Source organism: Pipra filicauda, unplaced genomic scaffold, assembly GCF_003945595.2.
Source record: "Pipra filicauda isolate LSUMZ 115617 unplaced genomic scaffold, ASM394559v2 scaffold103_size3290846_pilon, whole genome shotgun sequence".
Lineage (NCBI taxonomy): Eukaryota > Metazoa > Chordata > Aves > Passeriformes > Pipridae > Pipra > Pipra filicauda.
In genome coordinates, this window is record NW_024103474.1 from 406865 (window position 1) to 431757 (window position 24893).

General features: G+C 38.1%; 1 protein-coding gene across 1 annotated transcript in view; it reads right to left on the reverse strand.

Moving 5' to 3' along the window:
* Positions 1-18156: 18156 nt before the first annotated feature.
* CACNA2D3 (calcium voltage-gated channel auxiliary subunit alpha2delta 3) overlaps positions 18157-24893 on the reverse strand; it is a 407078-nt gene continuing 400341 nt past the window's right edge. The window contains exons 36-38 of the mRNA XM_027728083.2: positions 20276-20388; positions 19416-19498; positions 18157-18566 (exon numbers count right to left, since the gene is read on the reverse strand). Of these exons, the coding sequence (XP_027583884.1) occupies positions 18474-18566; positions 19416-19498; positions 20276-20388 (289 nt within the window). The 3' untranslated portion in view covers positions 18157-18473. The remainder of the gene's footprint in view (positions 18567-19415; positions 19499-20275; positions 20389-24893) is intronic.

Consider the following 24893-nt stretch of genomic DNA (forward strand, 5'->3'; position numbering starts at 1 on the left):
ATTTTCATTTCTTTTCATATTCCCTTAGATACTTTGTTGATTTTTCTGTCTTGGCAACATAGTCTATCATTATATCTTGCTTTAAAATGTGTTGAGTGATTAGAGAGGAGTCGGGGCAAAAATAGCAACAGCTGCAACTGCCTGTGCCTGACCGAAAATACCGAACCCTGCACGTCTTCGGGCACGTTGAGTTTGTGAGGCCACCCTACAGCAGTGTCCATCTGGACTTAGACCCACCAAAATGCTGTACAACAGTGACAACAGGACATCAGACAAATTAGGTCTTCCATCTCTTCCTTATTCATTTATCTTGGGACAAAGAGCATCTATTTACTTACCCTGGGTAAAATATAGGTGACAGGTTCAGGTCTTTCGTCTTTCTAAGCTTCTATTCTCAATTAGAAAATAAAATAAAATAAAATAATTTAAAAAAAAACATTAATAGCTAACTCCCTCCGTACCTTGTGTAACTCCTTGTAGCTTATGTTATCTGCCACCCTTCTTCAGGTTTTGTTTTTGTCTTTCAGAGCAAAGATGGTGCAGAATTTCTGCAGAATAAGCCATCATCTAGCAACTTACTCTTACACCCACATCACAATAATTAATAAACTAATAAACAGCTAGTAGTCTGCACTCCAGTGGTGCTTTCACTGTTTTTATTGGTTGGAGGCCTTTTCACTGAAAAAAAAATCCCAATTGAGCTTTACTATGAGGTACAGGAGGCATTTATCACATGTGCATAACCTACCAGTCATAACTTCATTCCCACTCTCATGCTCCCAGCCTATTACCTACTCTGCTTTAAATGCATTTGCTGACCAAGTTTGTTTTATTCATCGTTTTGTGTCTCTTTCTCATAATGGAATTCCTGTCATGGTCTGTCTACAGATTTTCAGAATAAAAGCAAACCAACTACCATATTTTCTTGTGGATGAAGCTTTGTGTCTTGGCCAAAAGCCATTTATAGAAGGAATACATCAGTTGGAGGCCTTCCTTTCCAGTCTAAATGAGAAATTGCTCCTTATGTTGTCTTTCATCTTTTAAATATGTCCCAATCTGATCTGAGCAGCTGTCTATGTGAGATTTATTCCTCTGCTTGTTCACTGATGTTCTCGTCTACGCTAATCAGTCTTCCTTTGTACATCTTGAGCATTATCTTCTTAATCAAGTTTATTTTCAGGCCCCATTTCTTGGATTTCATGGTCCAGTTCCTCCATTAATTCTTGTATATTGAGTTTTTAGACCAGCATGATATCTGACAACCTGATTTACTTTATTTTTACTTTTTTTTGTGACGCTGGGCGCTCATTTCTCTCATCCTTGACATTCCTTTTACAAAATTGCTATAGAATATCTGCAAACAGCTTTAGAACAGTAGAATCACATAGTTTAATTTCTCTCTCTCTCCTTATAAATACACACACACACACATATATATAAATAAGCCTACACAATTTAAACATGTGGTGGATGTTTCACATTACTATGTGCTTCCTGGAGACACAAAACAGTGTAACATTTTTACGTGCTTAAGCTTTTCAAAGCTCTGACTTTTGAGTTTTTCTCCAGCCAAGCAGCTATCTTCCTGCAGTTCATGAATGCCATACAGAATAATAGTTAGGTCTCTACTGGTGCTCCAGTAACTCATTAATCATTTGAGTATTATCCATTACAAAGCACCCAGAACAACAGCCCATCTGTTTTCATTGTTTAACCAAGTCACTATAGTGTGACAATTCCTGTAGGAACTATCTTCCTACATTTCTGAAAGGATCCAACCCCACTGAGCTTAACATCTTCCAGTCCAAGGTACCACTGGAACAGTTTGGAGTCCACCACAACTTCCAGCATTAGGGTTTATAGAAAATACCTGCAATGATCACACAAGGAAAGTCACTAAGACACCACAGGTACTCCCCAAAGTAACAGGCAACTACTTCATTCACTCACCTGCAGGCCTAAGGGTGGCTAAACAACCATTCCTCCTCGTGTCTCATGCAAAGCTCAAAGGATTTCAACCAAAGAATTGAGACTCTGGCTTGCCTTGTTTCATCCTCCTTCCAGTATAATTTTTATCATTATAGAAATGCTCTTCCTCTTGTCTACCTGTTCTCTCCCAAACAACACTTATGTGGGATTTTAGGTAGGGGAGAGGATGGGAAAGTTCCAGAGCAGTTAATTCTGTCCTCCCCCCGCCTCAGCTTCACACCCAGATGTCCTCTTCTTGCAGTGTGATCAAAGACTTTCCTACTAAAGGGATGCAGGCTGTAGCATGGTAAGCTTACACCTTCTTCATACAGGGCTGAATCCTTGTTGCTAAAATGTCCAGTTTCTGAGGACAGGCATTCCCTGCTGAGCAGCTCCCTGGCAGCGCTATGTGACAGTACAGGCTCACTGACCAGCTCCTCTCAGGCCACCATTTACTGCTTTCTCTGTAATTCTGTCTTCATTCAGGCACTTTCCCCAGATGCTTTAATTCAATGGAAATTGTGAGGGAAATTTGTCTCCATGCCCAGGACCCACCAAGGTCCCATAAACCATTTCCATTTTATTACATAATCCTGATTATTGAGTGTTTTGCCGCTTACCTATAGTTTGCCAGGGTTTTGGTCCAAACACAAGGCTTAAATAGTGCATCAGACCTTGGAATGGAAATGAGCTTCTCCCTTTCTTGACTGAAAGTCCTGACTGCTGCCACTAACACTTGTCACTCCCCAGACATAAATGTGCATTTCATAAAAAATTCTCATCCTCTAGCAAAAAGCATGCAAGTCACTGCTTTTAGTTTTAGAACTACATGGCACTATAACAGAGACCTCCAAAGTATCTTTAAAAAAAAAAAAAAGTGAACAGGCTTTTTGAAAGCCAAGTGGCAGCTACAAGCCAAACACAGTGGGTGGCTTTCACCTATTCTGCTCTACTGCCACAGCAGGATTTATGGCAGATTCCCTTCACGGTTGCAGCTCAAGGTGCTGTTCTTCACTTCCACAGTCTGGGAGCTGTGTGCTTTGACATTACCAGCCTGCCTTTTCCTTTGATCTGTGATTGCAGATCAGAAAGGGTACACAAATCACAAGGGTGTCTGTCTGAGATTAGCTGAAGGCACATCCCCCATCAGGGCACTGTGTTTTACCTGAACCAACAGCACAATGGCCAAAGCCTGGCCCATGCCCAAAGCCTGGCCCATGCCTACTTGCTTCTCTTATGGGGAAAGAAAAAAGTGTAAGGGACCTTGTTTGGCTCCGTTGAACAGCACAGGGCAAACAGATGGTAATGCTGACATTCCATTGTATTTTATTGTGGGTTTGCTTTGATAATGTTCAATTACACACATGTGAAAAATAAATAAAACCACATAAGCACGTGTCCTTTACAGCTCTGGTCAGTTTGTGTCAGGCCCCTTGTTTATCTATTTTTTTTTTTTAATTAAAGATGCTTAGGCATTTAATAGTTTGAGACAGAAAGAGGTTCCTCAGTTGCCTTGTATTCAGGTTCATTTGTATTCAAATCCACATTTTGGAACAAAGAATCCAAAGTGAGCACATATTGAAGTCAAATGATCCATCAGTCACTGAGCATGGCTCTGGAACACATTGTGCACACAGAACGGGGCTGGGGGAGCACTGAGCTCCAAGGGGGTAAAGCCCCTTGCTAAGTTCGGCTCTGCTCCAGGAGGCATTTATGCATGTACTTAATTTTTAGCAAAAAAATCCTCTTCTACCAAAGCTGATGGAGCTGTATAGGAATCTGAGCAAACCTTCTGGTTTAGTGCATGTTGGAGCAAGGCCATTGATTGTTACACTGCAATATGAAGGGGAAAACTTATTGAACTGAGAAAGCATTTTCTTTTAGGAAAGTGTCTCATTCCTCATCTGCTTTTCCCAATCTTAACAATCAGGCAGATCTGAATTATATTTCCCTCTTCAAATGTGCTGCTCTTTATATACACTTAAAACTTTATGTAGCTTTACAGTTCTCAGGTAAGGAAAAAAAAAAGAGTACAGGTAGTTAGCAAAAAGACAACGTTTTCCATCCTAATAAACAGTTTTACATTGAATTCAAAACTACACACTTTAAGCGGAACAGAAACTGCTCATTTTGTTTCATAATGTGAGTTCAAAACAAACATGTTTTCATTTTAGTTATTTTGTTTTGGTTTGATTTTTTAGAATAAGGTGGGTTTTTTTTTCTCCCCCAAAGAAAAAAAATTTCCACGGAAAGCAAAAGGTTACAACAAAACCATACTAGAATTTTTGGTCCAAAAATGTTGCCCACAACTTCATACAATTTAACAGCTACCCATATTGTTGTACAACTGCCATCACTTATTTCTGTGGCACAGTCTTTCCTCAAAATCTATTGTGTCTTTTATGTGTAATGCACATAAATTATTTTTTAAGCAGTAATGCATTGTGACAATTGCCCTAATACAAGCATGTGTAATATGCCATGACATTTACAAAGACTACAATCGCTTCTTAGAGAGGTACTGTAATTGTTTTTCAGAACTAAACAGGAAATAAAAAGCCGAAGTATACAGTGTATTATACATAATTGGCCAATCATCAAAATGACCAAGAAAGTTCAGGACTCAGCCTGTGTGTTAAACACAGCGAAGGAAGTGGCATATATTAACTAAGCTTCTGTATTTTATTTTCATTTCAAACCATATTACTAGAGCTGTGAAAGCTTGGGAAAAAAGAGTGGCCTGGCAGTACACACTTCTCTAAGAAGCTCTTCAAGCTGTAGAGCCTTGGGAGAACTTCAATAAAGCCCCTTGCTTTTCCTTTTCCATATGCCTCCAACTTTGGTTCAACAAGTCCTATTTTGCTGTGCCAAAAACTTAAGCAGGCATTTTCAAATGAACAGTTTAAAACATAATAATTGAAAGTTATATAGCACATCTCATCCCAAAGGATCCTGAAGCACTTTAAAAAGCTATCAGACTAACTCCATACTGTCTCACAGCAGCCAGATTTCTCCTGCCTTCAGCTGCAGCTCTCCCCGTGCAAAGGCAGTCGGAACTGGGCCCTGCAACCAGTGAGGAAAGATGGAGGTATGAGAAAGTAGCTGAAGTTGTAGCTGGTGAGTGAAACCAAGCACATTGCTCCCTGCAGGACACCACTGTGCATCACACAGCTCTGACAGCAGTGCAAAAATTTGTCATTGAAGAAATGCTGTGCAGACACTGCCCATCAACTGCCTGACACTGCTCCTTTCAGGAGTTGCTGAGAGTTCAACAGAGAGTTGAATAAAAGCGTTTGCATCAATCTCAGTAACTCTTCAATGCACTTCTCTCTGAATCAGCAGAAGGTGTGTGTGCCTGTTTATCAGCTCCAGATTTTATCCAGAAATGTTGCTACAGTTTCTATCTGATTTTCCCAATTCATTACTTACTGTCTGCAGCACTAGCTGAAATGAGATTAGACCTCCTTCCCTTCTGAATGTGTTCAGTAATTTAGAGGATTTATTCTCTTTTTTTTGGTCTCTCTGTAGAGATCCAAGCTCTATTGATATTTTACACTACTTTCAGTGGCCAAAATCTAATGTTAGAAAATCAGGATTAGAGTTCCAAAAATATCCAAGCCCTGTAGCAATTTTTCCATGCTTGGTGTAATGTTTGTTCCTAACACAGATTGATTTGTTACTATGAAAAAAATCAAAGGGTGTTTCCCATAACAGTTAGCTCTCTAAGTGTATATAATTTATATATACAGTTTATTAAACTATTTTACATACAACTAAAATATAAACAATTCTGAGGTCAAAGGTTATCAGGGCATCTGACAGTTTGTGTTTAAATATTTATGGAAATTGTCACAAAGAACAAGCACTTACCCAAAATCTTTCTGTACCTTTTAAACTACCCAGACAAGATTTAAATATTCACATCCTTCCTTAACAACCAGGGATTAAGCCCATGGCAAACTCCCCCACCTTCTATCCCTTACAGAGCTCCAATTACCATCAAAACACATAAACTCCAAAATTCATAGAAAAGAATGCATTTTGCAAAATCACCTCAACATCAATCAGCACACTGAGGCTTTTCTAGTAAGGAATGACATTAACATTAAAGGATTTACAGACACCTGCCTCCTCTCTTTAGAGTGAAAGGGGATGCCTTTGCTCATTTTAACTACAAAAGTATGATACTAGAAAGTCATTCTAAATAGTCCAAAGATAGTCTAGATTGTCCAAAGCTGTTTGGAGCTTTCTAAATCAAAACTAGTGTCTTTTTAAGTTCAGTCTGGAGCTAATACCTGTAGATTACAAAGCAGCAGGACCTTGTGCTATTACACCAGCATCTATTAAATAGGCGACATCCTTCTTTATCAGTCTGTTCAGCTGGAGTTCTGGTCTAATCAAGGCTGCACTGCAGCCACCTTATCTGCAAGTGGCAAAGACTCCTGGTCCACATCAGAAAGAGACAAGCTTTTTTCTGCGCACAAATCTGCCCCAAAGAAGAATCCTGACTAAGCATCCTTAAAAAAGGTGGAAAACACCAGGCTGGCTACACCATCTCTTCTCTTCCCCAAATCCTCCACCCCATTCCTTCCATCTGCAGCTATACTTTCATTTATATTAGGAACAGGTTTCAGCCCATAAAGATCCCCCTTTGACCTCAGACTTACCCCACACTGAACTAGGCACAAGGCATTGTTGGCTGAATTGGACACAGTGTTGTTTTAAAGCTGGGTGGCATTAGCCAACTGAAAACCTTTCAGACTTTACCTCCTAATTAAGGGCTTCACTACGCTGGGAAATTTACCAGCATAGTTATAGTGGCTTAATTATAACTGTTATAATTATGATATAAATATAACTCTCTATTTCGACATTCATATAAGGACTATGAGTGCTTATCTCTGGTTTAGTTTATGTCACTATGAAAGCTGTTTAAGAAGAAAAAGATATCTTTACTTCATACTAAATATATCCAAAAGGGGAGTTATACTGGCCAGACTGGTGTAATTACAACTGATAAAATTATCCCGGTACAACCCAGCCAACGAATGTTCCCCTGCACACAGCAGAGTCACGTACACGTTAAGAGGATGAAAAAGCAGCAGGAAGCTCATGGAGTCCCACCTGACAGCCTCCTTGGGAAGGAAATGCCCTTCAGCACTTACTGAGATTGTGCAGAAGGGGATGAAGACCGACAATTGAGAGAATACTTAAATTTCAGTGGGTGACACAGGTAGTACCAGCTACAAACACTCTGACTTGGCAGTTATACTCGTGCAAAGTGCCAGCATTCAATCAGAACTGATCAAGAGCTCTACTCACTTCTCAGTGAAATAGTAGCACTTGTAATAGCTGACCAGCACTGGCTCAGAGCAGGGAAGAATGCCAGCTGCCCAGTGCTCCTTGGGGACCCTTGTGGAAAAATATAAGCTTATGTGGTTTACTTAGGAAGCAGCGCTAATATTTGACTTCCTCAAATTAGGAAGCAACTACAGTGTGAACCTGGCATCTCTAATATTTGTTTCTTTCACTAATAAGTTCCTGACATTTCAGATCCTTATGTACTGACGTGACCCTCCACGTGCAATTAGTGTTGCTCTGCATTTTGACAGAGGTTCACAGAAACTGGATTTTTTTGCATTCATTGAATATTGAAAAACTTACGAGACTACTGATTCCAATTTTTAAAGAAACATGTTTAAGCCAACATTTCACTGGGCATTATCCATTATTTTTCTCAACAGAAAAATAATCAGAAATAATTCCATCTATCCTTCAAAGACAATTTTGAAGAATACACATTCTTCTTTATAACGAACTGATAACACTAACAATATACAATACCTTATAAGCCTTTCACAATAAAGAGAAAAAAAGGTATGACTTGCTGTCAATTATTTAGCTTAAGCTCTGGATGTTTCACTTTATTCAAATAGATCTCACCTTATAGAGAACTGTCAGAAAATTAGCTAGACTGTGTTTTCTCAGCAGTGAGCTTTCTGAATCACTTTAAGAGTTCTGTTCAAAAGCCATTTTCTTATATTTGCATGATCTCAGTTGCTCTTGATTGTTCAAATTTACAAACTCCAGCCTAAAAAAAATTAATTTCGACCAGACAGAAACCAATTCCACCTGGAACAGGGATACAGGGCCCATGGCATGGGTGAAGATAGAATGACATACAGCTAACTTTGGAAATCCAGGAAATAATCTCCTGAAAACTCAAGAAGATTTACGCCTTTCTAATCCAATCATAATTCACTTCTACAAAACATGGAATGAAATCCCCAGAGAATCATCCAAGGAAATTCTTTGAGCAGACATATGGGGAAATTCCTCAGTAAAGGTAAGAGGTCATATATTAACCTGAGACAACTGAATAAAATAAAGCGATAGTGATAGTCTCCAATCCTTATAAGAATTGTCATTTTCTGAGAGCAGTATAGGTGAAAAAGGGTGAAAACACAGCAGCACAGATATACACAGCATTTCTTCTTGAAATTCTGTTAACCAGCAGGTTAAATTCACTGCAGTTAAATTCACAGGAGTGCAGATTTTAAGAAGATCCAGGAGGCTAACACATGATTTAAAACTCTGCTAAGAAAAACAGAAACCCAGAAACAACAAGGTTTCAGTCGCCAGTGGCCACTTCAAACATGCAATGCTTGCAGTGCAATACAGAATCAGGCCCAAATGTACTCTTATTTCTTGCTAAAATTGCTCTAAGTAGGTGTCATTGGTCCTTTCCAGCAAACTCAGTAGAAACAGAAGGAAAAATAGCATTTTGTTACAGTCAAGCTTCAAGATAAACCCAATGTCTTTTCTTTCCCTGAAACTCAGGGAAAGATGAATAGACAAATAAAACTTAAAGCACTGTACTCTATATTCCATTCAAGAACATAATTTTAAAGTGCACTATGGAATTCAATTACCTTTAAATAGTCCTGCCAAGCCACTTCAAGTAGGGCACAAGTGCTAAAAGGCAAATTATGTGAATGTATAAATAGGAACTGAAGCTAATTCTCTCCAACAAATCCTTAAAAAGTACCAAGTGAAAGCAAAGAGAAATGAAAAAAAAATAGTGTCATTTGAGGCTTCTCAATAGATGTTCTTTCCTAATTCTATCCCCCAGCCCATACATTCGGCCCTTTAGAGGCAGACCATGTAGGGAGGACAGATGGAATGAAGTGTAAGGGGCCTGTTTGTACAATGCATGGATAGGGGGAGTGCTGCCACACTCTTCAAATTCATCAGGAGACAAGGATTTACATTCTCTGTTGAAGGCTGGACCAGGAGATTCAAAAGAGTTATGCTGTCACTTGAGAAGCCAGCTTGAAATACATGTGGCCCATAATATTCCATGAGTTATTGCACTCCAGTGCATAGGTATAGACTAGGTTAAGAGGGTGTAATCAGAACCAGAAAGTAAGGATGTTCCAGGATGACATGTTGCTTATCAATATCTGCTTGAGTAAAATAATGCTCTTTATGACATAAGTATTTTCCAGAACTATAATGCATACAAGTACATATATACATACACACACACACTGTCCCTACAGGACTGTCAAAGTAATCTTTCTGATTCTAATGGTACAGATTCCAAACTCCAGGAAGATTCCTTGAGCTCTTTTTCGATCTGATGCTAGGGTTTGGTGGTTTGTTGGGTGTTTTAGGATTGTTTTTCAAAGCTCATGGAAAAAAAGCAAGTAGGAATAGAAACACAGAATGGAAGGATTTAAAAGGACCTAGAGCCCTATAAGCAGAAAAGATCCATCATGATAAAACCATGGAGAAGAAACAGATGTGGAGTCCAGCAGTCTCTAAAGACTGGAACAAAGAGTGATGGGTCAATTTTATATCCATTTGCTTTCTCTTTTCTCCTTCATGAATACTGTGATTGTGCTTCTTCAGTGATTATTCAGCCATTAAAAAAACCCAAAACCTGATCTACTGAGATGTTAAAGCATTGTCTGTTTGATAAGTGCCTGTTTTTTTCATTTATATGAGTTGCAAATGTCTTCCAGAAGACAGTGCTGGTAATAGAAATTTATGTTTCTAGAAGTTTAGTAACAAATGGGCCAGGAGGCTTATTGGGAGTATTTTGCAGTGTTTCACAGTTACTTACTTACGTTAAGGTTTTAAGAATAGTTTAATACTCTATTCTTCCATATTACACTTCAGGTTTTACAGGCACCATTCAAGATTTCTCTCTTGGAGAAAATGGGATATCTGATAAACATAATAAACATGACATAGTTTAAGAAGTGTTTTTGAATGAGCTTCTTTATTTATAGCACTGACCTTGAAATAACAGATACTTTAGACGAAGGGCTTTATATGTTCCAGCTAAAGTTCACTGAAGATACGGAAAAGATACCTATACCTATACCACTGTTATTTCTATTAAAAAAATGGGTAAGACTAGTAGCATTTGCAAGACATATGAGATTTTACACTTGATTTCTTATTCTGTGTTGATTTAAGTGATCAGCCTACCTCCTCTCAGGACACTGCAGTCTAATAGACTGAACATGAAGCTGCCAGGTAAGATTCTTGGAGCCATATCTTCCCATTGCTTGCACACAACTGACTGAACAGCTGAGCTCCTCAATTTTATATCCTGATTTGATCAATGCAGCATTCCTGGGGCAAAGTATTTACAGCCAGGTCAAGCACCAGACTACTCTTACTTCCTGAATGAAACACAAATGCAAAATCTCAAAGGATTCACATCCTGAGCTCTCTGCATTTCCATCTCCCAAACCATAAAAGAAAGACAATACAGGAAAAGAATTCAAGAGGAAATCTCTGCTGAACCAAGACCAAACCTCGCTCAGTGGGAAACATGTCTTTTTGTTTTCCTATTATTCAGAATTTACTCAGAATCAACTTCCCTCTCTGTTTCCTTGTCTTCAACTGCTTCATCTTTCAGTCTGTGCTGCCCTTCCTTGTGATCACTCCTAAGCAGCAAATGTAGCTTCTGATCACAAACACAAATATGCACCAAGTTGTCTTTTCTGCAAGTTGGCACTGAGGCATTGCCTCCAATAATGTATGGTTGTGTCCTTCTGCATAAAAACAGCTTTATACTAAAGCCATGAAAATGCTGTCCAAACAAAATTTCATTTCACTCTCTAAAACCTAAAAAGCTGAATCTTATATACCCTCCCTCCCTGTTCATAGCCAGCTTTACTGGTAGGTCTACATAAAAGGAAGAATATAAGAAAGTAGCATGAATATTTCTATTGATGGCTGCAACAGGAGAGAAGGAAAAATGTGTCATTCTTCCCTTTCAAGAAATCATAATCTTTCCTCTACATATGCCATGTTACAAAGGACTTTTCTTGTGTGAGACTGAGGCAAAAGCTGGACAGGCAGGGAAAGTGGTACAAAGCATAGAGGGTTTTTTCCTGTTTATTTTACCCAGAGTATTTAATTTTTTTACATTAGGGTATCCTCCACTAACCTTAAATCTCTCAGATGCTAACGAAGATAAGGTTGCTGTATTTGGAAAGGAATGGGCAGGACAAATTTCCAGGTTTTCTGCCATGAGTATCAGAACGATAAAGCCTTCTTCTCTAAAGTGAAACAGTTAAGAAATTCATGGTTTATCCTAATCTGAAACAGCATTGCCTAGAGGTCCCAAATGCAGAGCTGAAAATATGCAACAATCTTTGGTGTATTAGGAGTTGTAGATCATTTACATGCTTGGCAAGGCAGTTTAAGATCATTGTTTACTGTTAAGAAGTTCTTAAGTGTTTATTGAAAAATATGTTAAATGTGAAACTTTTAAGTATCTTCTATTAGAAAAAATCTTCAAGATAGACAGATGCAAATACATAATGACTGCCATATGTCAAAAGGATTTCATGGTTAAAAAATGGACTTAAACAATGTCCCTCTGAGTTCTCATAAACCCAAGTTTTTAAAGTTTTTTTCTTTTAAATAAGATCTGGAGGTTTTCTGCCAAGAAAAGTTTTATCAGTGGAAAATAAAAATTCTTGACCTTCCTATATCTCACAGAATATTTATCTTCCTACAGAGATCTCTGCTTATATCATTACTAGTAGACCTAAAGGATATTAACTAGATATATCCCTTATTGAGTCCATACTTGTAAGAATTCAAGTGTATCACATTAACTTTGTGTTTTAAGGAGAATTCAAAATACTCTTTGTTTACTGTTTCTCCAGAGGATAGATTTCCTGGGAGTTCTGGAAGTTCTCTGGGTTTAGACTTTGAAAGACTGAAGAAGAAAAAGCAGGAATAATGTCTACTGTAAACCAAAATGCCTTTCTGAAACCCACAAAGATCTGCTGATGGGAAATCACAAGTCTCCATTAGCGTCTTTATCACTAGGTTACATGTCCTGCTTTTTAAAGTTTGTTAGAGGTAATGCAATTACAAATTAATTGTGGTTCTGTTTTGGTTTTGATGCTTAGAAACTAGCTATGTAAATAGATTTTTTTTCCCTATTATTTCACTGGCATCTGTAGACATGAAACAGATGTACCTAAGCAGCTTCATTAACTATAAAAGATAATAAAATATTGTCAGGAACTTGGGATTCTATCTTAATTATCGTGCATATCACAGTAATGTCACAAAGGAAATGTTAGAAGATTCCAGGAATGCAGCTGCCTGCTTATAAATTAGTTTGTTTTTTTTCCCCCACAAACTACATGGGCAAATGAAAAATAATCTTCTGTTTTCCAGCTAAACCAAACTGACCAGTGCCAAGTCACTAACAAAGAAACAAAACAAAACAATTCTGTATTTCCTGTTTCAGGAGTCATCTGCACATTTGCATGTCTGCCTGAAGCATTCTCGATTAGTTCAGCTATCCCAGCTAGTCCCAACTAGCTTTCCCTATTAAACATTTAGCACTCTGCCTAAGACACTTAAATGGTTGATTTAAAACACTTTTTGCTACGAACTGAAATCTGATCTTCCCTTTCTCCTGGAAGTGAAATACCCAGCGTGTTAATGCTGCAAACTAAATCCTAACATAGTCAAACAAACCCAGCATTAACCACTTGAACTTCTGGTGTTAAGGTTCAAATTTGACTCAGAATTGTCAAGTGTAACCTTCTCTTACAAGGCTGCTTTAAACACATATAAGTGCAGTTCAAGACCACATCTGGAAGGAAAAAGCCAGGTTTCCAGTTTGATCTTACAGGGGCCCTACTAGCTGTCAACTCCTTATAACCTTTCGATAAAAGAATTCAAGTAAGAGATAACCAGACTCTGCACTACTTGAATGAACTAGAACTCAACTCTTCAAAAGCATCTTGAATTTCGCAGCACTGTGACATGACAAACTGGAAATTCCGTCTCAATTCCATTTAATATAACGATAACAAAGGACTTACAATGAATAATGAAAATATCACAGGAAACACAGTTGCTTTCATGCCACTTATTTTGATACTGCATTGATTTTTTTAATACTATTTTGTCAATTTTGTGAGAATTACCCAAAAATCTTGGCATAGTCAAGATGCTGCCACAAATTGTTAGCAGCAGAGCAGAGAAAAAAAATGTGAACTTTTGACACCTGGTGAGGTGTTAGAGGGTAGAGTGACACAAACAAAATTACCTGGTTATTTCTGCCACAAGGATGAGCAATCGAATCTGCTACAACTGTTGAGAGGGAAATTATCTTCTTAAGGTTTCAACATCTTATCACTTGGATGGCTGAATCAATCCACAGCTCAACTGGCTACTCTTAAGTAAGGCACCATCAGACTCAGGAGAAAATAATTGAAAAATGTAGTTACCACCCTTTAATTACTTTTTTATGTTTAATTAAAGGTGCCTTTTTAAAAATTACAGAACTAAAGGAAGCCTCAGTAATTAGATATTTAACATATGCATACATGGGCATGCAATGCTTTCACAATGAAAGAGTACGACTTATTTACTCTCATTTCAGTTTCAACAGGATCTCATTCTGCAAGCAAAGTTTCACATCCTTAAAACTGACCATAAAGCAGCCATCTGGCACTGAACAAATGTTCTGTAAGGGATACATTTGTTTTAAAATATATTGCATACATTTTGTTAATGCTACTTACTGAAGGGTTATACAGCTTTGTTTTACCATTTTTAACTTGGATCCAAAGCAACCATAATGCAGAAGTGCCTCTTGTTCCCACTCTAATCCAAAGAAAATCAATGGGTTCTTCCTAGATTAACACTGTGCTTTGAAATTCTTCAAAGCATCTGCTAGGCAGAACTGTGGACTATAATTTGTACTGAAGTGCAAACAATAAAATAACATTTGCTTAGTTGACCACAGTTACCATGGGAAGAAGGAAAAGAAGACAGGAAGAGTTGGAAACATATCCTTCCACTCAGAGAATCACAAGAATAGACTATGACTTGGTATATCCAAGTTATAACATCCAGTTCCAAAAAGTGTTCTTGGGAAGAAACATAAGACTGACTGTTGAAGAGGACATAAATCCTCCCAAGGAATTATAGCAAGAATATTATTATATTAGAAGAAATATGATCTGAGACTAAGGGCCAAAGGGTAAAGAGAGAAGAAAATTGACTTCAGACTGGATTGTGATAAACTCCAGTGAGATATTCTGAAGATGCTGTACATGGGAACCCTTTCTCTCTCAGTAGATACATGGGAGCTGGACCTGTCAGAGAGAATACGTTGCTGTACACCAGATAAATAGCAAGTCATCTAAATATTAAAGCCCATATTATTGGGAGTATCTTGGGCAGTTCAGGGAAAAGAATAATCAAGTAGGAAAATTAAATAAAAATATTTTCCATGGTTGAAAGGTTTTGATGCGCTCTTCCACAGAAAACTTTCCAATTTACATTAAACTCACATGAGTTAGAATTTCTCAGGCACAGAAAGTCCCAAGATATAAAAGTCCTTGGAGGCCATAAAAGGCTCAGGAAACACGTGGAAATAACTGGAGTCTTCTAGCCACAAACCTTCTGAGCCAAACCTCTAGCTTGCCTTGTGAACCCAAAGGGCTAAACAGACCAGTGCCCTGTTTAGGGGCTCCTGCTATCAGAAAACTGAAACAGTTTCTTGAAGCCATTTAGGCAATGAAACAATTACTGCTGCTTTTAATATCTTCTTGCCCTGGGCAACCACCTGTGTCACTGAGCGTACATATTGCAGAGCTGGCCCTGGCAGCCAAACACAGTGGGTCAGGCAGTCTCAGTGACACAGAAACAATGAGAGGAGATAGCACAGCTGCAGAAACCTGCCTGAGGCTCTCTGGCTTACAGGATTTTAAAGGAGAGTTTGCCGCACTGACAGTTATGGACAGTTTTCCCACACAAAGCCATTAGAAAATGGTGTGTCCTTGGCCAGCCCCGAGCCCCCAGACAGCTTTCACTTTATCAAGATTAAAGGAAGATGAGGCAGCTGGGGCTAATAAGTTGCAAATCAATGCCATTAGCAAAGAGAGTAAAGAAGGAAAAAAGATCCAAGCCCTGCAGAAGCTAAAGCTTTCAGCTCTGCCTCTCGCTGCGTGCAAACTGATTGTACAGTTCGTCCTGGTTCTTCTCGGATTTGTCCTCAGATTCAGGGAGTTAAAAAATACAGATGTCTGAATTTCCTCTTTATTAAACATGTATGTAGTTTACATATACGCAGCTGTATGTATACACGTTTTGCTTTTGACTACACTGGACTTTGCATCAGACCTTGCATAATAATTTTAGGATTCAAGACGAGTAGCGCCTATGATTAGCGAGGTGATGGAATTTAATTTCACTTTCTATGACCTACCACGGGTATGGACAGCACTGACCCACTTCATGGTATGGTACCTTCACACCTTCTCAGTGTTTCAGAGCTAATGATGACAAACAGACTGGTAAACTCAGCAGCAGTCAGGAACATTCCTATGCATTAGCATGGGATCAGCCTTTCTGTAAAACTGTTTCAACCAGCTCTGGGCATGTTTTCAGCCCATGTCAGCAAACTCTGTCCCATAGAACTCATAATCATTGTTTCTGTGCTCTGACACAGGCTGTTGGCATTGCAGCCTCTTCACTTTGGAGAAGTGATTTTACTGGTGCATCCACACACCACTGAGCCAGTTGGCCTCAAGTCCATTTCTCCTGAACTACTGGCTTTACCAACCTGGATTCACGCTGCATGAGAAACTTCTAAAGGAATAAACACAAAATTAAAAAGGTGTCTTTGTTAGCAGAGAAATGGCAACTCATTAAAATGTTTTTACAGTTGTTTAACGACTTATTTGGATTATTCTGTTTCACAAAGTAACTTGTTTGTGTACACCAATGCATTCTGCCTTTATAACTGTCTTAATGGATGAAAATGAACTGTCACATTTCCCTGAGCAATATTCACTTACATACACATATTTTAATCTCTTTCACAATATTAATTTAGTCCGTTACATTATAATCTCCCTTGTCACTCCTTTGCTCCTTTCTAATTTAAAATCTGCCCAATTCTTTCAAAAATTAGCAATGAATTATTATTATGCATTTTCATCTATGTTCTGTAGAAATAAATTTTCTCCTTTAATGCATTTCCTTTCTTTGTAAGCAATGATGATTTATACATCAGACAGATGTATACAGAGCTTTTCAATAGCTCTAATGAGAAAGATTTTTATTTCCACTTTCTACTAACAAGGAAAAATCACCTGGATTGTGTGGCTTATAAACATTTCCCCATTTAAGTAGCACTGCAAAAGAACAAGCATCAGACATACAAAAGCATTATGAGGCTGTGGTGTTGTCCATTCTGGAAACTCAGAGGGAAAATTAGGAACTAAAATACTTTATTTATAAAGTATTGACTTGAGTTTTTGAGAGAATGATGGAGGATAAGGGGGAATGGAGCTCAGAGAAAAAACAAGCAAAGAATGGCAGGATATCTGTGTGGGTCCAAGTGGAGAAAATGCCTTGAATTCCCAATTAGCTCAGTAAACAGCTTAGCTCATGTCACTAAGACAACAGATTGACTGAATGTCAGCTGGAAAATTATTCCACAGTGAGTGATTTTCAGACCAACAAGCAAGGACAGAGAAGACTGTAGGAAAAACTCCTAAAAAAAAATAAGGTGAGGAAAAAAAAATTAAGAGTCCAGACAAAGACCTGTATGGTTTCAGAATCAGAGGAAGTACCAGTGCATTTGAACCCATTAAAGCATTGAAGTGGAAATTTTATTTTACTAGTTCTTCCTCTTACAAGCTGGATAGTATTCCTTAACACAAAGCCCCTCTCAGTGGCCTTGCTCCCTATTCCCAGCTAAAATCTGCTTAGCGTTTATCTAAGGCTAAAAAGCATATTTACTCCCAACCAGGAAACAGCAATCTTCAAGTACCAGATTTAGAACAGTGGCATTTTATTTTGCATTTAATGTATTATATTGTTAGGAGGCCATGTTATTTTTATAGCATTCTACTTCATATAAAACTCCAACGATAAACTGAAAGATTAATATAGTTCAAAGATCAAGATCTTCAGCAAATATATCCACAATAGGGACACTGCTACCAATTGCAAGAGGAATATACTCATCTTTATTTTCTCATTTCCCTTACAAAGAAGAATATAAGGCCTAGAATAAAAAAATACTGGTCTTGATCTTTGCACACTGACAGAGAGCCCCAGTGAAAAACAATAGTGAGTTCTGCTGACACAGATGTGTTGTAAGACCAACTTTTTCTGCTCATGAATTTTCTTATAACAAGCTTTTCCAAGCTGACATGACATCTAAAGGGCAGAACTCCAACAGAACAGTGTCATCCTTTTATATGGGCTATTTTACATATCTTCCCATAAATTGAAACATATGAAAAGTACTTACTTTTGCCATCTGCAACCAAATCAACCCATTTGATCCAAAGCTTGCCCAAGTTAGGGACAAGGCTTAAATAAGGCTTTGGCTCACTTTCTAAATGCAGATAAGATGTTTTATGGCTATTTCCAGAAACCAAAACTTCACTATATTTCAGCACCACATGTTACCTTCATACACACACAGGTGTTTACTTATTTGTTAATAAAATCTATCCTGCCTTATTGTAAAAGCTCCACATTTTCTTCTCTGAATCTCCTCAGAAACAGGCTAAAAGCATAATAAAAGATCTTCCATTTATTATATTTTCTTCCCATCATTCATTATTGGAACATATATATTAGCATACTTAAAATACACTCTGAAACTGTGATTTTAATATACTTTATTGAAAAAATTACACAGTCTGAAATTGTTTTCAATGGGACAAAGCGATGGTCACCTCTATCTACCAAGTCCTTTTTTGATGAATCATGACTACCATATGCCAAATTCACATCTGCATGACTCGCAAAGTAAAAAGATAAATCTTTTTTCAACATATCTTTAGGAATTTATATCACCAACAGTTTAAAATCATGAAATGCTGATGCTCTGACTATATTTCATGTCCTCTATGTTGCACCATTTCCCAGTTCACAGTTTATCCATGGATTAGCATGCCAATTGAACACATCAGTCAATGTCACCTTGAGAAAATTGTCAATAGCAGAGGAAGAAGAACAAGAGAAGGTTTAGCACTAAGGCCTGAGACACCACCACATTCCCTTGCATTTTCCTAAAGAAAAACAAACAAACAAACAAATGAAAATAAATACAAGCCATTACACTCAATTATGATTATTTACCAAACTTCAGAGGCATAAGAACACCGGTGCAAACAACAAAATCCACGAATTAAATACACTCAGGAAGTAATACAGGTGCACCTTTTGAGTGGAACAAGTGGGGATTGTAGACTGAAAGTGAGCATTCTCAGCAAGGATTACAAATTCCCTCCCCACCATATTTTGGGTCTCATTCTACATTCCATTACACTGTCAGAGGCATGAAATAAAGCTACTCCAGAGTAAAAAGGATGTCTGTGAACATACGCTGTACAAGCCACTGTAATCACATCTCGGTCTCTACGAGATCTCCTCGGCATGTACAAAGAGTATTATGCAGAACACAGAGTAGCAAATACGTGTAGCAGAGCGATCACTCTCCCTCCCAAGCAGTATTATATGAACATAACGAGTATTGCATGACAGCTGAGCTGCTGCCGCCGGTTACTGAGAGAAACATTAACAGCACAAAGTTCCCAACCATCTCTAATGAGGAATCTTGTGGTCAATGTTCGAGCCAGAGCAAGTTCTCAGATATTCCTGGCTGCCTGTTTGTGCTCATATCCTACCACGTTCTCTTACATGACACAAAGCAGTCTGCTAAAGCAGGAAGTCAAGACATTGAATATGAACACAAAAAACATTTGCAGCACTTACAGTGTAACTCACTTCTCTTAATACTGAGCGTTTTCTGAATATTTCCTGACATTTCATTTTGGAAGATAGTTTTCCTATTTACTTTTTTTTTTTTTTTAAAGAAATGAAACATCTACCAGAGTCCAAAAGGAAAAGAAACTTACTTCAGGGTGAAATCCATGACAAGATTCTGGGCGTCGTCTTATCTTCTGAGATTTTAAACGTTCACATTTAAGGGATTCATTATGTACAAGGCAGTTAAGGAGGGATGTTCTGAGAACTGCATTTTTATGGAAGTATGTTGAAATGAACACAGTGAAAATCTTCTAGCTCCTTCCTCCCTCTCCATCAAACCCCCAAGGTGATATGTGTGGTTACCACAAGAAAAAGAAAGTAATTCTAGTGCTTCCTCTCCATAGTTTTAACAGTATCGAGCACTTACACTGCTAACTTGTCTTTCTGTAAGTGTGCAACAAAAGCACACTGCAGGCTGCTTTTGGCAAATTCCAGCTTATGGCAGAAAACAAATCCTGAAGTACAGAACAGCACAAAATAGGAAGTGGGGCAACTAAAACCCAAGTGATATATTTACTTTGTTACATTGCTATACTTTTGGAAAGCAGGATTCTGAAATATTTTCAATGCTCCAGTTTAACCCTAAAATAAAGAGGTATCTCTATTGCACAGAGTTTTATAAGTTCCAATATCAGGAACTCAACTCTTATAAGGAAATTACACAGTTAAGGCCTAATTTGTAACATGTTCAGCTATCTAAAGATGACTATGACCTTATTCTACCTAAAGATCCACATAATGTGTTTGCTTAATTCATATTGGCCATTTAAAAAAAATAAAAAGTGAATTCTCATTAAAAAAAAAGAACACATTCTAGTTGGCTTCATTTCAAACAGCCCCAGCACTTTATGGGTGATGATGTCATGCAATGCAAGTTTTACACTATAAAAGATCTTCCAATATTTGCATCTTGAATCTCTTTCTGACAAATTTGTAGAGAAAAGGATATACCTTATTTCTATAGGTGCCATGGTAATTGGTGGGACAGAATCACAGAAGCATTCATTATCTACTACCACCATGAAGAGGTTGCTGCTTGGGATTTGCTGGATAACAAAAGACCTGCAAATTAAAAAGAAAACAAATAACGGTGACATTATCTGCATTTCTGAGCCACAGGTCCTGTTAGGGTTTTCTGAACTTGTCAGCACTGCCTGTAATACTGTCACAAGTACCATTAACTTTTTGTTGTATCTCCACACCTTGTACAAGCAGAAGGCATTGGGCAATGCCCACTCTATTATGTACACCCAGCTGTGTGTTTATGGTCTGGAATGAAACTGAACCCCAAAAATAAGGAAGGTTCTTCTGCAGTCATGTACTGAGAGCTCATGGTCCCAAACTTTAGCCTCTACAATGGTATTAGGGCCTTGATGCACTCTGGGTCTCACTTGAAGCAACAGGAACTACTGATCTCAGCTTTCATCTGTCCTCTTGAGAGCCATTGTATTACTGAGCCAACAAAACAGAGATTGAGCCTCAAAATCTTCCTAAGTGGAGAGATTTATTTTAGAATAATGATGACTTTGTGGTACAAATATGGTGATAGCCCAGCACCACATTTGAATTAAGACAAAGCAGGCAACTAAAAAGGAGAGAGAAAAATAAAGACATGGCTTATAAGAAGGAAAACACCCAGGGGAGACCAGGGAAGGATCCTGTGGGCACAGAGGATGCCCAGAGTTTCAATGAGCTGAACCCTTAAGCACATACCATAGAGAAAAGGGGCAGAAGGCAGAGCCAAACAGGCACTGTTTGGCATTTTTTTGAAATTCAGGACGCAACACAAAGAAAGGGTCCGGATCCAATTCTTGATGAATTTTTAAAATAATCTGTTAGAATTTATATACCATATCAGCACAGTATCTGCCATATCAAATATCACTGAAATCTGACAATTCCAGGAATAAGGTGTTTTTCAGCGTGGTTTGCTGGTAAATGTACAGAACGTTAAGTGAGGGTTTGAGCACCAAGAAGATGTGGAGAGAAACATATTTTTCCTTAGACATCTTTCTTTAAAATACATATTGTCTTACTAAAACAACTCCTTGCTTTTTCCAAAGATCACAGAAGACGAAATAGTGGAGAGGGCAGGGAATATTCAAACCTACCCTAAGAAAAAAAATATTGGAAAACTTACTATAAAAATCTTGCCAACGGAAAGATTAAACACTTTTCAGTATTTTTTAAACTTACTGAACCTCCATTAAAATTACACTTAGAGTGATCTGCAATATGTTAGCTTTATGTTTATACATGAAATATACATTTATGGCATAATGTAAAAGGTTGAACTTTATAAATGTACCTACCAAACAGCTGGAGCATGTAGCAAGACTGACATCATTGTAATGGAGCATCTGTGGCTTTGTGGATTTGTGTGTGGGAGAAATGGGGCCAATAAAAGGAACGGAGGGAAAATCTTTAGCAGACAATAACACCAAAATTGTAATGCATGAACTTCTCAAAACAGCTATGAATAAATCAAACACTAAAGGATAGAAAAAACATGATTTTTATTCCCAGAAATTGGCACAATTTGGATTTTGTGCCGTCTGAAATTCATATTTATTAAAACTAGCTCAGAAAAGGACCCCAAGGGCATAAAGTGCTGTAGCAATTAATTTAATGCTAAATGATTAATTTCTCTTTTTGCTAAGAAGGGGGTAATTACTTTTCTGTTTTATCTATGGCGGGCTCAAACCCAAGGCCCTCTGTGAAACCCTTTTTTGTGACCCCCGGCTGAATACTGAAGCCTGTGAAAAGCATGTACCACGCAGCCAGGCTTAAAGGTGCCACTTCATGAAAGGTGGGCATATTTCCCATTTCATTTCTTCTTTCACCCACTTCCCTGGGGTGCTGTAAGGCTGTACAGTACAGACTGTTGATTCCTTGAAGTTGAGGGGGGGGAGAATTTCCTATCACTTTACCTAGCTGTGATGAAAAAATGAAGCCCTTTAACCCAGAAGAAAGAAAGTTTCAACTACAGAACTACAATGCTGAGTAAATTACTATACAGCTACACTACCAAGTCTAGTAAAATTTTCTGTATCACTTAATTACTACAAGCCTTCATATTTTTTGACTTCTTCATCAATTTGGGGAATGCATTATATGCATGGATTGATGGAAATTATGAATTAAAGGAACTGCAAAGAGCAATATATTAGGCTAAGTAAAAAAACCCCTTTGCTATTCTAGGAATTATATCATAGGAATCAACTAATTACACTGATTCAGTTTACCAAACAGTGAATATTCTTACAAATCTACAGTCTGTTTCTCTAGTGCAGATGTTTGTGAAGTGTCTAGCCTTATGGTGACTGCCAGAGAATACAGGACTGCCATAAAGAGCCACAAAACAATGAAACTTTTGGCTCACTGCAGCATTTTTTTTTTCCATAGAGCACAACAATAACTAATATCTTGCAAAGCAAAACAACTGGCTTCTCGTCCATCCCACTAGAGGTAAATTCAAAAGAAAATGTTTTCTTCCACAAGCAGGATATGAATGTTTTCTCTTTCACAGTTCTCAAATATAATCTTGAAACAAAGTTGCAAAGCCAAGTGTGAGTCCTCACCAGTCATTGGCTTGTGAGGCCACAGGCAAAGCATTAACATATCAACAAGTGAAGACAGAGGACTGAAGACCGAGATTGAGTTGAACAAATGAGTAAGGGCAAAAAAATGTCCATTTTATCTTTCTTTTCTATTAATAGTTTGCACAAATATACTTCTTTCAGCTGCTTTAATTTAGGATCATTTCACAGTCACGAGATGTCCTTACCCTCACCAGATCAATGGCAGAGAAGTTTCTGCCAGTCGTAACCACTGCAGTTGCTGTGTGGCTGTTCAGACAATTCACATGGCACTGCTTCCATGCCCAAGCTGGATAAAGCACACAATCATCCCAGCAGCAGCTCTGCTGTTTGAGTTGGGCCTTCAGTTTCCACGGTGACATGCATATGCATCTTTAAAATTCATTTTGAACATTCATGCCAGTAAGTCTCAGGAACCAAACATTCAGAGAAAACAAAAGGTGCATGAACACAGTCAGACCAAAGCCTTTCAAAGACTGAAACATTCCACCAAAATGTTTCACTCTGCACGCCAAGGTTCAGCTGCAAGGGAGAAAAAACTCCAGCAAAGAGCTTCCATGGCTGCAGTGGGAAATAAAGTTGCTGACAAAGTAATGAAAATGGTATTATGTTTTAGTGAGCTCCACTGTGAGTCTCTAAAGTTTCCATTACAATAACTATTTCTGAACACCTGCTGGTTTAGGCTGGCATTTGAGTCACTGGCAATATGGAAGCCAAGTCTCAAGGACCAAGTAAGGGGGTTTGCTGAACATTTTGCTGGTTTAACAATCAAAAGAAAGTCCATGTTTATTTGCCTTAATATTATGGAGAATGTTGCGTGTTTAAAGGCTAAAGCTCTTTTGTGTTAAGTAGTGTAAATCATTTGATTTGAATCCTTTTCCTTTACACCACTATCATCACCATCATTTGACAGTGGTTGTACAGAAATAGCCTTGCATATATCTCCAAGTATAAAACAGAATAAACTATTGGAGTTCCTGCTGAAGCACATTGAGTCAATAAGAAGCTTATTAATAATTTCTCCTCCATCTTTCATCCACTGAGGAACTAGTATGGTTTATTTGATGTGCAGGTTCAGAGGCTTAAAACAGACCTGAAAACAAACTGTTTCTTAACTTTGTGGGGAAGGTGAGGAAGGAAGAAATTTAATACTTGAAAGGGAAAGAGAGAGAAGGAAGAAAATCTAGTCATGGCAAACTATTTTGTTAATGAAGAAAAAATAAGAACCGAGAGTAAATCTGCAAGAAAGTCTGTATTTTGAGTCAGATTATTACACGATACTTTTGTCATATTACACACACATTATCTGCTTCTTTTTAACCTATTTCTGTATTGGTCCATATAAAAACATCTTCACAAATATCATACAAATTGATCTGGGGGAAAAAAAAACAACTTCATGTTTTACTTTGAAATAGTAAATATTTGTTCAAAAAGAAATACTTCATCTGCTCCTTGAAAATTAATAGTTCATTGTGGAATGAAATAGGAAGAGACTTGGCATTCAAGTACTGCTACAACTATAATTAAGCTTGGTAAAGTTGTGCTTATGAAGACGTGATAAGAAAGCACTTGTGAAGACAAGTTGAAGTTGTGATAAGAAAGCACGTGTGTCTGGTGGCTAAATGACTCTTCCCACAGAGAGTCAGTTCATTCTAACTTCTTAACACACCCTAGAATTTGGAAATCATCATAACAGGACTGTAGTACAAATGTTGGAGGGCAGTCACACCAGCTGCCTTTATGCACATAACTCAGGTTCCTACATAAGAAGGGTAATCACCTCCAGCTCTGGACAGAGGACATGGACTGTTCAAGGATAATTCAGAGTAGGAGCCTGGCTTCGGTGACCTGAGTCATCCTCTGCAGGAAGGTCCTTCTCTCTAATGGATGAATAGTGATCCTGCAGAGAAATGCATCCTGAGCAGGGTGAAACGTGATACCTACAGCTAAGTGCAGGCTGCAACA